General features: G+C 38.2%; 1 protein-coding gene across 1 annotated transcript in view; it reads right to left on the bottom strand.

Moving 5' to 3' along the window:
* THSD7A (thrombospondin type 1 domain containing 7A) overlaps positions 1 to 16,433 on the bottom strand; it is a 332,730-nt gene that overhangs the window by 93,832 nt on the left and 222,465 nt on the right. Inside the window, exons 8-10 of the mRNA XM_077809385.1 lie at positions 15,619 to 15,810; positions 4,486 to 4,720; positions 1,184 to 1,299 (exon numbers count right to left, since the gene is read on the bottom strand). Of these exons, the coding sequence (XP_077665511.1) occupies positions 1,184 to 1,299; positions 4,486 to 4,720; positions 15,619 to 15,810 (543 nt within the window). The remainder of the gene's footprint in view (positions 1 to 1,183; positions 1,300 to 4,485; positions 4,721 to 15,618; positions 15,811 to 16,433) is intronic.

Here is a 16,433-nt window from a genome sequence, read left to right as displayed (position 1 = left end):
GAAGCATCTCAATGAGAAAACTATAATATTGCTCTGAAATTATAGAATATTAGAAGTGATTCTAGGGCTTCATAGTAATATTATGGCTATGATGAAATAATTTATTCCAAATTTTAAGTAGCATACCCAACACTGTGTACTATCAAATTCAGTGGTCCCAACTATCATATTTTTAAGATTATACATTTAATCTCCCTAATTCTTTATTAGTTGTTGTATGCTCCAACAACTAATTGGAATGACTGTAAAAGTGACTTTGCATCCTTTGCAAAGCATGGAGAATTGACTTTGACATTTAAAGGGTATTTATTTGATGCAACAATCTCATATTTTTTTATAAGTGACAATGAGTAATCACTATGCTCCATGAGGGAATTAACACATATGAACATGGAATTACATTATTGACTATGCCTATAATAGTGCATATTAGAAGAATATCTTCTGTTAAGCTTAAAAGAGAAAAAGTGATAAGGCAGAAATATCTGGGCAACAATAATTTTTTCAATGCTTCCGCTGTAATGATAATTTCAAAGCAATAAAAATTCAAATACATCTATGCTGTGTAACTTCTTTTAAAAAGCTTTGACAGGTGCATTAAAAAGACTTTGCAGTGGGCATTTAATTCAGAACCTTAATATTAATTTGAATGTTGGTTATTTTTGTGGTTTATTTTCTTATGATTGTGAAGGTAGTATAAAAGCGAATGGACAAAAATGAAAGAGAACCACTTCTGTTAGTACTTTAGGACTCACATGACAGAGACTTTTAACTTTTGTTGGGCCTACTACAATCATGCACATTTGTTAAAACAAGAACAGAACCAAATTTTGCCCTGGGATATTTGCTCAGGTTTTCCAGTGAAGTCAAACGGAGCAGTATGCAAGGGCATATCTGACCTGCATTTAAAATGTTTTTCTAGTTGTACAACTGCATTGCAACCTTCAATGGTGTTAGAGTATTCCTGTCTATGTGACTAATGAGCTATTTGTAAAATGGCAAATCTAACATTCACCATAGCAACTGCTATGTCACAGTGGCCTCTCTCTGAAATACAAGAGAAATACATCTAAGAGAAAAAACTTTGCCAATACCAATCTGTCAGAAGCCTACACAGTAATAAACTAAGTGTGTGGTTTATTTTTAAATAATCTGCCCTCTAATACACAGTGAATTATAGTACCTTCTTGACATGGGGAAGAACACAATGTCCAATCACTGTATGGAGTCACAATACAGTCTTTCCTACAAGGAAGCAAACAAGGCCTCACCGTTTCTGGTCGAAGGCTTTCAGGACATCTAGAGAAAAAAAAAAAAGGAACATTATAAAATGAATGATCATTCTATGACAGTGTTAATTCCTGAGGGATGCTGAGAACCTGCAGGTTTGATTGCAATTTTTTTTAACCATTTAAATGCTAGCCTCTATAATTTTCAAATGGTGCACAAGGTGCCAGGTGTATGAGTACATTTAATGGGAGTCATATTCTTATAACAACCGCCCCCCTCCCCTTTCCCCCGCACCGCTTTTCAGTTTAAGGATAAGGATTCCAGTTGCCGTTTGCAGGAAAGCATGCCCGGCAGTTGAAATACAAGTAATCTTGATCTGCATGAGACAGAATAATCTTGAGTGAGGGTGGAAAATTTAGAGCAAGATATCTTTGTTATCTGTACTTTTGCAGAGCTTAAGAAAAAGGATATAAAGAGACTTCTTAGGATGGTTATTTAAATCCAGCAGTTTAGATGTTGCTTATGTTTAGGTCTTGTCTACACTAGAAAGGGTCTTCAAGATAGTTATACTGGCACTCCCTCCTAGTGGAGGCACAGCTTATATCCGCAAAAGAGTTCTTTAAACCGGTATAGCTTATTTTCTTCGCTGAACTGGTATAAGCTATACTGATTTAAAGAACACTTTAAAGAACCAGTTCCCCAAACAAAATAAGCTATAATGGTAAGAGGATCTTTTTTTTGCTGGTAGAACTGCATTTACACAAGGGTGATTTTTTGCTATGTTTGCAAAACATTTTCGTATAGACCAGACCACATTTAGCACAGTTCTTGACAATATATATCAATAACTAATCTACATTCGTGCACATTAGAGTTTTCTAGGATTTTAGAAATCTGTGTGATTCAAATTGGCTATGTGCATTCATAAACCAATACAAATTTGACATGAATTAAGGAACACAGCCACTTGATTCAGAAAAAGCCAATTAGATCATCCAGTTTTCTCCTCTATGAATGCAGGATTGTTTTCTGTATTTATTTTGTCATGGAAAAGATCTTGTGCATTATGTGCTGGTGTCTATTTCTGCAAAGACATTACATATTATGACCCTGATTTCCATTATAGCCAAACTGTGCTTGGATGAACTGGAATGGCAGCTGTAGGAAGCTGGCTGCACCTTCCTGATTCTCAGGCACCCAGCCCCGATGGATGTAAGGTAAGAGTAGCAGGGAGCCTGTTCTGACTTCCATTATTAGTATATGGTCTGCAGCAGGATATGCCACCACCCCCTGGCCACAGAAGACTCTTGACATGCCTCTCTCTCCTCTTACACCAGAGGTGGTGTGGTTGACTGAAGCACCTTCGCTAGCTTTCAACTGGCAGAGATCTCTTCTCTGAAAGGGGAACTCTCGCCAACTATTCTGACCCTTTCAAGTTCATTTTGTGTCACTTACATGGTACAAGGTAGCCTCAGCAGACTGGAGAATCAGAGTGAGAATGTGTTTGTGTGCACACGCGCGCGTGTGCGTAATCAAATACAGTTGCCGGTTTTAAAGAGTATTTATCAACAGTTACCACACAGTGACTACGTTTTCAGAGTTTTTTCTGTTCTTAAGATAGGAGATATCTTTGGTAACTGTTTGATAATGTTTGATAAATCTTGACTTTCTAATGACTTTTTTTTTTTTTACTTAAGATGTGTATACAGACAGCACAACATTTACATTGACAAAATACCTACTTTACACAATCAAGATTATATGCAATTTGACTAATTGAGGGCTTCATCTTTCATGAAGTCTGCAGGTTCCAGCCCTTACTCAGAGGCCTTTTGATGAGGCAATTGGTTCAATTAAAAAGCCACTTCTATGTTTATTAATGTTTCTATTTAGTATAGGTGGCTTAAAGCAGCTATTGATTTTCTTTTCCAACCCTTATTCAAGGTGAAATTAAACAGAAGTGATATGAGCTGACATTTGTTACTTGTAAGGTAGATAAAGCCAATAATATTGATTTTATCATATCACAGTAATCCGTTTTATTAAGGGGAGTTTAAAATGAGGTTCCCATTTACATTTTCATGTCGAATGTGTGCTCTTTAAAAATGATTTAATAAATTTAACATGACAGTTTGAAAGGTAACCAATGCCTTTTTGTTCTCATTTCACAGGATTTGTCTATGACAAGACACAATAGTCCTGTTTTCAAAATTGTAAGGTCAAATCAAAGGCAAGCACTCTAATGGTTGATTTAAAAATCAAAGGAAAACTCACGGTAGAATGATTTTTTTCAATGTAAAATGGTTGCCCACTAACACTGAATGGAATGCTTATTAATATCATTTTAATGTGGTTGCATGCACACACATTTTAAAATATGTGATGTGCTAACTATCACGTATATGAGTTCTCCTCCCCCACTCTTCCTTTTAAAGTGAATTTAAGATGACCGCCATGCTGATGAAAGCAAGACATTGGTGGCATTGGGCAAAGGTGCAGTGTGAGAGGCAGCTGCTTTGGAAACTTTCTTAAAGAGCTCTGTTAAGCTACTTTGTTCTTGTCCTGCAAAACACCAACAATTCCATCTCTGGACCTCTCCTGACCAGGATACATTGGCCATACTAGAGAGTGACAAACTGTATGGGCAATTAAACTATTGGGCAATTAAACTATTGGGCCGCATAGACCTCTTAAAATCTTGGTTATGAAAAAACCTAACATGTATACAAACTAAGATCTCTATCCTGGCCCTTCCTGGTTCCCTGGTGAGGAGTCTAGTAGAGCTATGTAAACAAAGATCCACAGCTGTAGAGTACTACTTGGATCTTGAGGGGCAAACCACTACCAGCCCCTCAGGGACAGTAACATAGCAACTAAATGGCTTTCAATTCCGAACCCCTCTCCAGTGGCGGAATGTCTGAAGGCACAGGGTAATTCCTGGCTGATCAACAACTGAGAAGATGGATTGGACCAAGATGCTTGGAGTCAGTGTGTCTGATTGACAACTCTGAATTGGAGCTGTCAGCAGAGTCCACTGTAGTGAAGATCCCCCATTGCGATCACCTACTGTTTGCTCTACAGTTCTGCTCGCATTTTAGATTGTGTGCTTTTAAAAGTTATTTACTCATCAGAGCAGACATGACCATCAGTTGAATTGTTTCCCTTTGCAAATACTCAGCTGATTATCTGTATCTAAAAAGGCAAAATAATAATAATAATAATTAACTTAATAAAGAATAGTTCAAAGATCTTTACTTTTTTGGTCCCACTTGTCCCACGTTGACCCTCACACAGATGACTTTTCTTGTTTGCATCCCAACAGCACAGGTGGCCTCCCCATTCCAATTGGTAGATGAGTTGAAAGTGGACACAGAGACATCTTCTATACACTGGCCCCAGGACCCAGTCTGCCAGTGGTACACAGTGCAAGGGTGTTCATTACAGCTGCGTGCTTCCTGAAGTGCACTACTGTTTGGGCACTGAATGCCTCCTGGAACAACAAAGCAGTGCATATGTTCATAAGTTAGAAATAAATAAATTATTATAAATATATTTGAGATTCATATTAAATACATACCAGAACATGTGTCCTTTTAAACCCTTCCTTGCCCCTTATTCAAGTTACCAAATAGCAATGAACAAACATACAGAACAGATCATGAACAGAAAATGAAATATACACGAGGGCAATGTTCAAATGATTATATCATATATCATACAGTATCTTAATCTGCTGGGAATAATGAATAGCCTGTTTTTAGTTTGAGATTTGCCATCATGCAGACTGTGTTAAATAGCATTTTGGTGAGGAGAGGAAGATTCTAAGTGGAAAACAAGGTTAAATTAACTAGTTATGCACCTCTGGAGACCACTGTTTATATCCAGTTCAGGGAACTAGTGAAAATGAGTTTAGAGATTTTGTCCTAGATTCCAACTGATATTTATCCACATTACATAATCACCAAAGAATTTGGCAAAGTTGGCAATTTCAGCTCCAGCTTGAGATGGCAGAGACGTTGTAGTTCAAGATTAAAATGCAGTGATATGCCAGTAATTGCGTGGGAAAGCTGAGATAATGCTATTATCATTATGTTTAGCTCTATTTAGTGCTATCAAATCCACCTAACCTCCTCATCCTAAACAAGTAGAGGAGTGTCCTTTCCCATTAAGATTAGATCAGAGCAGAGAAAGCCATGATTTAAGCATACATTTAATAATTCATGGTTTAAGCACAGAATAATGGGCCCTTCTCTGGATCTGCTTTAACTGCCCATCTCCACAGGCTGAAAAAGACAACATCCTGCCCTGGTAGGCGCCTATCCTAGGTTGTGGAAGAAGTGAAGTGTGTGGTTGCACATTAGTTACACAGGGAACACTTTGCTTTTCCTCTGATATCACTGCAATTATCACCTTATAAGGATTCAAACTTTTTACGTATGGGGGAGAGGCTATTCTAAATTTGATTTAGACAAATAGGGAGGAACTGGTTGAGAATTTGAAAGTGGAAAGCAGCTTGGGTAAAAGTGATCATGAAATGATAGCATTCATAATTCTAAGGAATGGTAGGAGAGAAAACAGCTGAATAAAAATAATGGATTACAAGAAGGCAGACTTTAGCAAACTCAGGGATTTGGTCAGTAAGATCCCATGGGAAGCAAGTCTAAGGGAAAAACAGTTTGAAAGAGTTGGCAGTTTTTCAGAGATATTATTAAGGGCACAAGAGCAAACTATCCCATTGTGTAGGAAAGACAGGAAGTAGGGCAAGAGACCACCCTAGTTCAACCAGGAGAAATCTCTTCAATGATCTGAAACTCAAAAAAAAAAAAAAAAGTCCCACAAAAAACGGAAACTATGTCAAATTAGGAAGCATGAATATAAAAAAATAATACAAACATATAGGGACAAAATTAGAAGGCCAAGGCACAAAATGAGATTTAACTAGCTAGAGGGTAACAAGAAAACATTCTACTAATACAGTAGAAGGAAGGGGAAGACCAGTGACAGAGTAGGCCAATTACTCAATGAGGGGAGAAGACAATAACAGAAAATGTGAAAATGGCAAGAGTGCTAAATTATGTTTTTGTTTCAGTTTTCACCAGAAAGCTTAATACATATAGGACGTCTAACATAGTGAACACAAGTGAAAATAAGGTAGGATCTGAGGCTAAAACAAGGAAAGAATAGATGTCTTCAAGTTGAAAGGCCTGATGAAATATATCCTAGAATACTCAAGGAACTGACTGAGGAGATATCTGAGACATTAGTGATTATCTTCAAAAACTCATGGAAGACAGGAGAGATTCCATAAGACTAGAAGAGGGCAAATATAGTGCCAATCTATAAAAAGGGAAATAAGGACAACCCGGAGAATTACAGACCAGTCAGCTTAACTACTGTACCCGGAAAGATAATGGAGAAAATAATCAAGCAATTCATTTGCAAACACCTAGACAATAATAAAGTGAGAGTCAACAGTCAACATGGATTTCTCATGAACAAATCATGTCATACAAACCTATTAGCTTTCTTTGACAGGGCAACAAGCCTTGTCGATAGTGGGGAAGCGGTAGATGTGGTATAGCTTGACTTTAGTAAGGCTTTTGATACTGTCTCAAGTAACCTTCTCTTAAACAAGCTAAGGAAATATTGCCTTGATGGAGTTACTATAAGATGGGTGCCTAACAGGTGGGAAAGCTATTTCCAGAGACTAGTTATCAGTGATTCAGTCAAGATGGAAGGGTATATCGAGTGGGGTCCCACAGGGATTGGTTCTGGTTCTGTTCAGTGTGTTTATAACTTAGATAATGGCATAGAGAATACACTTATAAAGTTTGTGAATAATATCAAGATGGGAGGGATTGCAAGTGCTTTGGAGGACAGGATTAAAATTCAAAATGATTTAGACAAACCAGAGAAAAGGTCTGAAGTAAATAAGGTGAAATTCAATAAGGACAAATGCAAAGTACCCCACTTAAGAAGGAACAATCAATGCACACATGCAAAATGGAAAATGACTGCCAAGGAAGGAGTACTGTAGAAAGGGATCTGGGGGTTACAGTGGATCACAAGCTAAACATGAGTCAACAGTGTAACACTGTTGCAAAAAACAAACAAACATCATTCTGGTATGTATCAGCAGGAGTATTGTAAGCAAAACATGAGAAGAAATTCTTCTAATCTATTCCATGCTGATAAAGCCTCAAATGGAATACTGTGTCCAGTTCTGGGCACTGTATTTCAGGAAAGATGTGGACAAATTGGAGAAAATCCAGAGAAGAGCAACAAAAATGATTAATGGTCTGGAAAACATGACCTGTGAGGAAAGATTGAAAAAAATCAGTTTGTTTTGTCTGGAGAAGAAAAGACTCAGGGGGGACATGATAACAATTTTCAAAGGCATAAACAGTTGATAGAAGGATGAGGGTAAAAAAAAAGGTTCTCAACCTCTGAGGACAGGACAGGAAGCAGTGGGCTTAAATTGTGGCAAGGGAGACTTAGGTTGGATGTCAGAAAAAACTTCCTGTCAGGGTAGTTAAGCACTGGAACAAATTGCCAAGGGAGGTTGTGGAATCTCTGTAATTGGAGGTTTTTAAGAACAGGTTAGACAAACATCTGTCAGAGATGATCTAGTTATTACTTAGTCCTGCCTTGAGCGCAGGGAACTGGACTAGATGACTATTGAGGTCCCTTCCAGCTCTGTACTTCTAGGATATGCATAAACAGAAAATTCATATTTATTTTAGATGAGATAAAAAATCAAAAGATATAAGCCATCCTATGTTATTAAAACAAAATTAAATAATAAAATAGTAACAACAATAGTATTTCAGGGCATAAGCCAACCATTATCTGTCTGGGGTTGGAAAGAAACGTCTTGTACGATCTGGTTATTCCATAAATATCCACTAAGGGGATTCTTGCACCTTCCTCTGAAGTATGTGGTATTGACCACTGTCAGACATAGAATACTGGCCCAGAGGGACCTCTGATCTGATCCAACATATGCTTTAGCTAATACAAACACAAGTTATTGGGCTCAATTTAGGAGTAAATGGCTGAAATTTAATGGCTTGCAATATAAAGAAGTTCTAACTAGATGACCTAATCTTGTCCCTTCTGGCCTTAAATTCTATGAATCTATTAACATGCAATTACCACATTAAAAGCCCATTCCCAATGCCATGCTCTGACCACTAGATAAGGGTCTGGCCAATAGCATAGCATCTTATTCTCCCCTCCCTAGATCATATTTCCTATTTCAGTTTTTCCCCCCATGTTGTCATTTGTGTTTTTTTTTAATCTCTGTATTTTTTTTACAACCCAGCAGTAGCCTGTTTGGTAACGACATATACAAAGGAAAACATCTGCAGCATCTGCATTATGCTTTAAGGAACTGCCACAGTAGTTATGAAGTATGCAGATACATGTGCTATTTGTTTCTTCCTCCCACAATGAGACCACAGCAGCAGCTTTAAGTTTGAGGTCAAGACCTATGCAAAAACAAGACTCAGTGCATGCTTCCTAATCACAGCTAATTTATGGGAAGGGTTATGGCAAGGGAAAAAACCCCACAAATTGCAGCCCTACATGGCACACAGAAAGAGGTGTATGTTGTATATACCAAAATTGGGTATGTGTAACAGCTGTGAGATGTGTAAGGTCGAGCATCATGTCCTTTACTGTCATTTAAGATTTTCAGATAATGATTTTCCTGAGTTTCTTGTTGCACAGCGAAGACGAGCTTGGAAGCACAACTGAGGTACTGCCAGGCTCACAGAAAGGAAACTTTGTAAATTTCCTTCAAGCCCACTGTGGAGAATGATTCCAGAAAAGACACAAACAGGTGACTGGAACATCTCATATTACACACAAAAATCTTTGTCACTCTGTGTAGATTAAAACAAATCCAGCCACTACTTCCACAGCCACCTGGGGTCTTCTGCCAGTATAATTGGTGTGGTTCAGCTACTTAAGGTGGATGTAGGCCTAGATAAGGCGGTGCACACAACAGTATGTGCACCCTGGCCAGATTCTCAGTTCTAGCAGAAGTCTGCTCAGTGCAGGAATGGGCATGATGAGAAGGAAGAGTTTTATTCTGTCTTTGTGTTTCCTCACACTCAACATAGCTTGCAGAATAATTTAGAGCAGCTTGATGACTGTTGTATCTTATGCTTGGGTTGTAACAACCCCAAGGGGCTGTTCCTGCAGACAAAAATAGATAAGAATAGCTGGAGAGCAGCAATACACTGGCTAATCCCCTACCTGAGACACACTCCCTACATCTGGAGCTATGAAAGGGGCCAGAAAAAAAAGGCTGTTACATGCATATTTTAAGCCAATTCAGTGACCCCTATTACACCCGGGGTACTTCCCGGAGGCTAATTCTGCTGGTTTTACGACCTTTTTATACCACACGAACAGCATACGAAGAGGATGCAATACAATGAAGAATTCAACCCCATAAATAAGAGTCTAGTTCCACGAGAGTTGCATGTACAGTAGAGCACAGGCCAATGTTGCAAATCCAGTTAAATTCAGGTTTCCTGGATGTCAAAATAATATACCACTATTCATAATCAGAGTGACAGGATATGATTTTTACTTTCTTTCAAAAAGAGAGAGCGAGATCACAGATGATGAAGTAATAAGAAGCTAATTGAGGCCTGGATCCAAAAAGGTAGTTGCACATGCTTAAGTGCTTCCATTAATTTCAACAGGATTACTTGCATGCTTGAACTTCAACCATGCTTAAGTACCTTGCTGAATCAGAGTAAAGCACTGATGCTATTTTGAAGGACTGCAATATTGTCTGAATTTATTATAATTGGATTGCATGGTTATTGTCAGATTCTCAGGATCCTAGAATTGAAGTATCCAGGACCAGCTGCAGTGTGCTTTTAGTCACACATCTATAAAATCTGCTCCTTCAAACAGCTCAACAGAAATCAAGTTTGGCCATTTTTAGAGATCAATGTAAAACTCACTTGTTCATTCATGCCTGTCATCATTTAATCTACCATCATCATAGTAAGGGGTTTGTGAATGATTTTACTGAGTCACCTAAAGGTTTTGAATACAAGCTGCCCATATCCTATGGCTATGGGCACCATATAACATAGGGATGGCCATAAAGATCTAACCGATGGTCTATCTAGTCTGGTATCCTGTCTCTAATACTGCCAGTACCAGATGATTTAGAGAAAGGTGGAGCATCAATGTTTACCCACATGAATACAATCAGTAAGTATTTTTAGGAACAGGTCTTAGTGTGGGACAGTATGAAAATTACATGTCCAGCACTGGAAAAATATCATATGGCATCAATTTATATAAAGTGCAATTTTTCAGTTTAAGATATCTAAGAAAATTCACATGATTTTTAATTGTTTTAGTAAGTTTTGAATATAGTACAGATAATACACTTAAAAAGTAAAATATTAATGTTCAAGTCCCATTGTTTTATCAACACCATAAAAGATATCAAAGAGCAATCATAAATTTGTGTCTCTAAATCATCTGATGCTTTTCCAGTGTGAAGAGCATTGTCTATAGAAATAATGATGAAATCAATTCTGGAAGCATAGCTAAAACTTTGTTGTGTATTTCTCAAGGTGAAAAGTCACTAATTATTTGTCAAACAAGAAGTGACTAAAGGGTATAATGGATTTACTGTCAGGCAAATGACAACCAATCTAATTTTAGTGAAGCCTAAAAGTTATAATCTGAAATGATATAGTTTAATCCAAGAGAAGGTGAAAACTATACTTCAGGTATGGTGGTAATGGTATTTCAGTTCTACAAGGTTATCTTTTATTCATAAATCATATTTACTCTCTACGGCCTGCATTCCACATAGTTAACTTTGAGCATGAGTCATCCCACCCCTATTCAGCAAAGCATATGTTTAGGTGCTTTGCACTGCTACAGACTAGGGACCGAATGGCTAGGCAGCAGTTCTGCGGAAAAGGACCTAGGGGTGACAGTGGACGAGAAGCTGGATATGAGTCAGCAGTGTGCCCTTGTTGCCAGGAAGGCCAATGGCATTTTGGGATGTATAAGTAGGGGCATAGCGAGCAGATCAAGGGACGTGATCGTCCCCCTCTATTCGACATTGGTGAGGCCTCATCTGGAGTACTGTGTCCAGTTTTGGGCCCCACACTACAAGAAGGATGCGGATAAATTGGAGAGAGTCCAACGAAGGGCAACAAAAATGATTAGGGATCTGGAACACATGACTTATGAGGAGAGGCTGAGGGAACTGGGATTGTTTAGTCTGCAGAAGAGAAGAATGAGGGGGGATTTGATAGCTGCTTTCAATTACCTGAGAGGTGGTTCCAGAGAGGATGGTTCTAGACTATTCTCAGTGGTAGAAGAGGACAGGACAAGGAGTAATGGTCTCAAGTTGCAGTGGGGGAGGTTTAGGTTGGATATTAGGAAAAACTTTTTCACTAGAAGCGTGGTGAAACACTGGAATGCATTACCTAGAGAGGTGGTAGAATCTCCTTCCTTAGAAGTTTTTAAGGTCAGGCTTGACAAAGCTCTGGCTGGGATGATTTAATTGGGGATTGGTCCCGCTTTGAGCAGGGGCTGGACTAGATGACCTCCTGAGGTCCCTTCCAACCCTGATATTCTATGATTCTATGACCTGATCCAGACCCTGTTGTCTCCAATCAGTGCCGAATCAGGATAGATTTACTCCCAGGCTTAATGCTTTGCTGAATCGGGGCCTCAAGTATGATCCTTGGAGGGGCTGAGCACAAACAACTCCCACGGATATCCACTTTTTAGAAAGAAATTTAAGATTGTGGTGGAATTTAGGTGGATCATTTGCTTACTGTTCTTTGTTTTACTATTGCACACCCTGACTCCCGATGGTAGTCAATGTCTCCTGTCAAGGTTCCTTCCCCACTCTGAACTCTAGGGTACAGATGTGGGGACCTGCATGAAAAACACCCTAAGCTTATTTTTACCAGCTTAGGTTAAAACTTCCCCAAGGTACAAACTATTTTACCTTTTGTCCCTGGACCTTATTGCTGCCACCACCAAGCATCTAACAAAAATAACAGAGAAAGAGCCCACTTGGAAATGTCTTTCCCCCCAAATCCACCCAAGCCCTACACACCCTTTTTCCTGGGGAAGGCTTGATAAAAATCCTCACCAATTTGCATAGGTGAACACAGACCCAAACCCTTGGATCTTAAGAACAATGAAAAAGCAATCAGGTTCTTAAAAGAAGAATTTTAATTAAAGAAAAAGTAAAAGAATCACCTCTGTAAAATCAGGATGGTAAATACCTTACAGGGTAATCAGATTCAAAACATAGAGAATCCCTCTAGGCAAAACCTTAAGTTACAAAAAGACACAAAAACAGGAATATACATTCCATCCAGCACAACTTATTTTATCAGCCATTTAAACAAAACAGAATCTAACGCATATCTAACTAGATTGCTTATTAACTCTTTACAAGAGTTCTGACCTGCATTCCTGCTCTGGTCCAGGCAAAAGCAACACTCCCCCCCCCACAGCTTTGAAAGTATCTTGTCTCCTCATTGGTCCTTTTAGTCAGGTGCCAGCGAGGTTGTCTTAGTTTCTTAACCCTTTACAGGTGAAAGGGTTTTTTCTATTGGCCAGGAGGGATTTAAAGGTGTTTACCCTTCCCTTTATATTTATAACATCTCCTAAAATCAGGTTTATATTTCTGAGGCATACAGTCAAGATTTGCAGTAGTAAAGGGTGGTAATAGTTCTGTTTCCTGTAATGCTGAATAAGCAATTAAAAGCAAATGTCTTGAGTTACACACGAAAGCCAACAGCTCAAGGAAATTTCATTTTTGGGGAGTTTTCCTCATAATTGTCTTTTCAAAATCTGGTTATTGTGATTTTTGAGATGTTGGAATAGGGCAAGAGAAAGGGATCACTTTTATTTGTTCTCATTTTTAAACAGCATTTCTCTTTTGTCATGTAGATCTATCTATAGCAGCTACTTATTATATGATCATTAAAAATTGTCCCTTGTACTTCCAACAGAGCTGTTCTGAAGGGTAAAGGTCAAAAGTGTCAACTCCGCTACATCTTCCCCATTTTTCTTGAATCCCCTGGAGGTTACCCTGACAGAACTCTGCAGGATTTTTGTGGGGGGAGCCAAGGGTGCAACACTGTTTGTCCTTCTTCCTTCAGGTGAATCCTCCTTCAAGTGCAGCTGGCCAGGATGCAGCAGTGCAGTAATGTATAAGGTCCTTGGGACAGATTTTTAAAGGTATCTAAGCACCCAAAGACGCAGATAAAATCCCATTTGGTACCTACCTTCATGTTTAGATGTCTCAATTCCTTTAAAAATCTGGCCCTCTGATGTTGCACTGTTTGGGTAAGTATAGCAGACTGTCTTTGATTTTATAGTCTTTAAAATTCAAAAGTGAATAACAAATGAATGGTGGCAGTGCTAATTACTCAATTTCCCTGTATAGACAATGTCTCTATCTGATTTCATTGATGAAGTGCTTCTTTTTCTGTAAAATATAGATATTTGGCAGTGCCTATTTTCCAATAGTAAAATATTAACAAATACTGTAGGATTGCCATTTATTTGTTAACGTGATACCTACAAGTTTTCTCTTTTGTGAATCTGGTGTAATGTGACAGGACTCGAGTTGCAGTAGTACAATTCTTGATTGCTCTGTTGTTTTTAAATGACAAAACTGAACATGACATTACTTCATAGAACAGTATCATTTGGAGCACTGGGTTTGGTGATACTGTTGCTTAATCAAAAGCCCAAGCATGTTGCTCAAGAAAGCTTGCGCAACTCCTATAAAATGCTGGATGTTCATGAAGCAGAGTTCCGGTGATTTAGTTCACAGTATCAGTAAATACATCTAAAAGGAATAGGACATTAGATATAATCATTTTCCAGAGTTCACTTTTTTTAGGTGTGCTTGTGTATGTACGATGGACTGGGAATTCAGTCTCATACATTGTCTGCTCGCGGGTCCATTGAATAAAGTCCTGTCTGGATACTGTTTGATCAGTAAATATGCCCACAACCCAGACAATGCTACTGCCTGACCAGACGAGATGAGCTATTTTCTTTGTACAGTCATTTCACACAGGCTTAATCGTAGCTCTAGTGATACCCATAATGGGTGGGAGGAAATCTAATGTGTCCTTAAAATTAAGTTTAATCTAATTTGGGACCACAAACACTATTGTACGTAAAACATAGTTGTATGGTTATTGTACAGCATCACTCCTAGGGGGAGTTAAGGTATTTTGAGGGCGTTAACTGAATATTTCCAAACCTGTGCATGTTTGGATTTCTCTTAAGTTTAATTTTAACGCCAAATTTCTTGGCTATGTAATGCTTGGTTTTGACACAATTACAACATCCCCATAATGCTTTTACCCTTAGGACACTGAGATGCAGTCTCAAACTTAGCCCGACTTTAATTTAGTTTTTAATCTGAGAGAAAAAATAAAGGTTTGTGCCAGCATTCTTGGCCCAAATTTCCTCTGACTGTCCAACACTGTGTAGCACGTGGTGTGCCAGTTAGATGCCTGTATGCCTGACGAGGCAGCATTTGACACAAATATATGATAGTCCTTTTTCTAAAACACAATGCATATTTAAAACAATACACCTATCAAGAAGTGTGCAGAACCATCAGAGCAGACACATGAACCTGTCACTGAAACCCTTATCTTCTTCTCTCTGACCTGCTCTCTTTATGTATATATTCACTTATCTTGTTTTTTATTTAGCACCAGATACTGTACACAAATTGAAGGCAATGAGAGCACTTGCATGAACAGGATTATTTACACGAGTAAAAATCTGCAGGATCAGTTCCAGGAAAGGATGCTACATACATGCAAATTATTATTATTATGAATAATAACAACAACTTTGATTGTGGATATGGAAAAGCAATTTATCTGTTGTATGCACTAAAACTCTGATCCACTTATTCTTATGCTTAAGTGTTTGCAGTAAGTTAGGCATAATGTAGGACTACAAAAGACCTGTAGATATCTTGCATTGGAGTCTGTTTATGGTAAATCATTTCCCTGGTTTAATGCAGAATAGCAAAAAAGTGCATTTAAAATAAGAAAAGAAAGATACACTTGTACAAAGACAAAAAGACTAATCAATATTGCTTAAAGCAAAGAAAAACACCAAATAACCATTTCATTAAAATAATAGAAAGAAAAAAACCCTGTACTAAAAATTAACATTACAGACTTTTCTAATTGAATAATAATGGATTTTATTTTAAAAGAAAGGATGCACTGTACTAATCTGCTCTCTCTGATCACTGAATTATTTCAGCATTGTTAAGTTAATTAACAATTCAGAACCAAATACAAAGACTGCTGAAGTAGGCAACCTTACCTTCACCTGCATATGCCAGAATAGAGCGGGCTCGCATCTGTTTTCCTTCTGTGGTTTTGCCTGAGCAGGTGTGAGAGCAGGACGACCATCCAGACCACATGCTGATTACACAATCCTTTGGGCATGGAACTTCACAGACAATGGGAATTGGATAGATAGCATCTCTACACAGCTGTCTGTCAACCTCTTCTCCTGGGAAAGAAAAGGCCAGTAGCAGTCTATCATTGTTAAATTAACTTAAAATGAGCAATCTAGCCCAGATGGGCACACAAATAAATTAGATTCTGTTGCTGTGTAAAAACAAAGTAAATAGATTACCCATCAGAATGACGGTCTTCTATGGCCTGATGTTAAAAGAACATGCCACAATTCTCAAATGTACTTATGTAGCAGAATTTGAACTCTGCTGAAATGGATATGGGTGTGGGTCATAGCAACTGTAAAAAAATCATGAATATATGATACACATGAACAAAATATATTATATACCCAAACAATGTAAGTATATTAGGTCCAGGCAAGTGAGCAGCCTCAATTTCCAGAGGTTTCAGGGGAAAAAAAAAATCTTAATTTTCAGTTCATGTAGTTTTCTCAGTCCCTGTGTTTTAATATGCACAACTCAGTCAAAAACAAAAACACAACCCCAACTTTGCATTAAATTTGGGTGTCAGAATGTGTAAAGTGTTTAAGCAGGATGGGAACAAAGCTCCTTATTTGGTTCTAAAAGCTCTTTGTTAATTAGCAGGGCCAACATCTGTCTCTGGCTCGGCCACAGATGTTTTGGGGTTCTCTTGGGTCAAGTTGAGGTGCACATC

The sequence above is a fragment of the Eretmochelys imbricata genome, chromosome 2 (genome assembly GCF_965152235.1).
Source record: "Eretmochelys imbricata isolate rEreImb1 chromosome 2, rEreImb1.hap1, whole genome shotgun sequence".
Classification (NCBI taxonomy): Eukaryota; Metazoa; Chordata; order Testudines; family Cheloniidae; genus Eretmochelys; species Eretmochelys imbricata.
The sequence above is the reverse complement of the archived record's forward strand: the minus strand, read 5'-3'. Positions and strand labels throughout refer to the sequence as shown.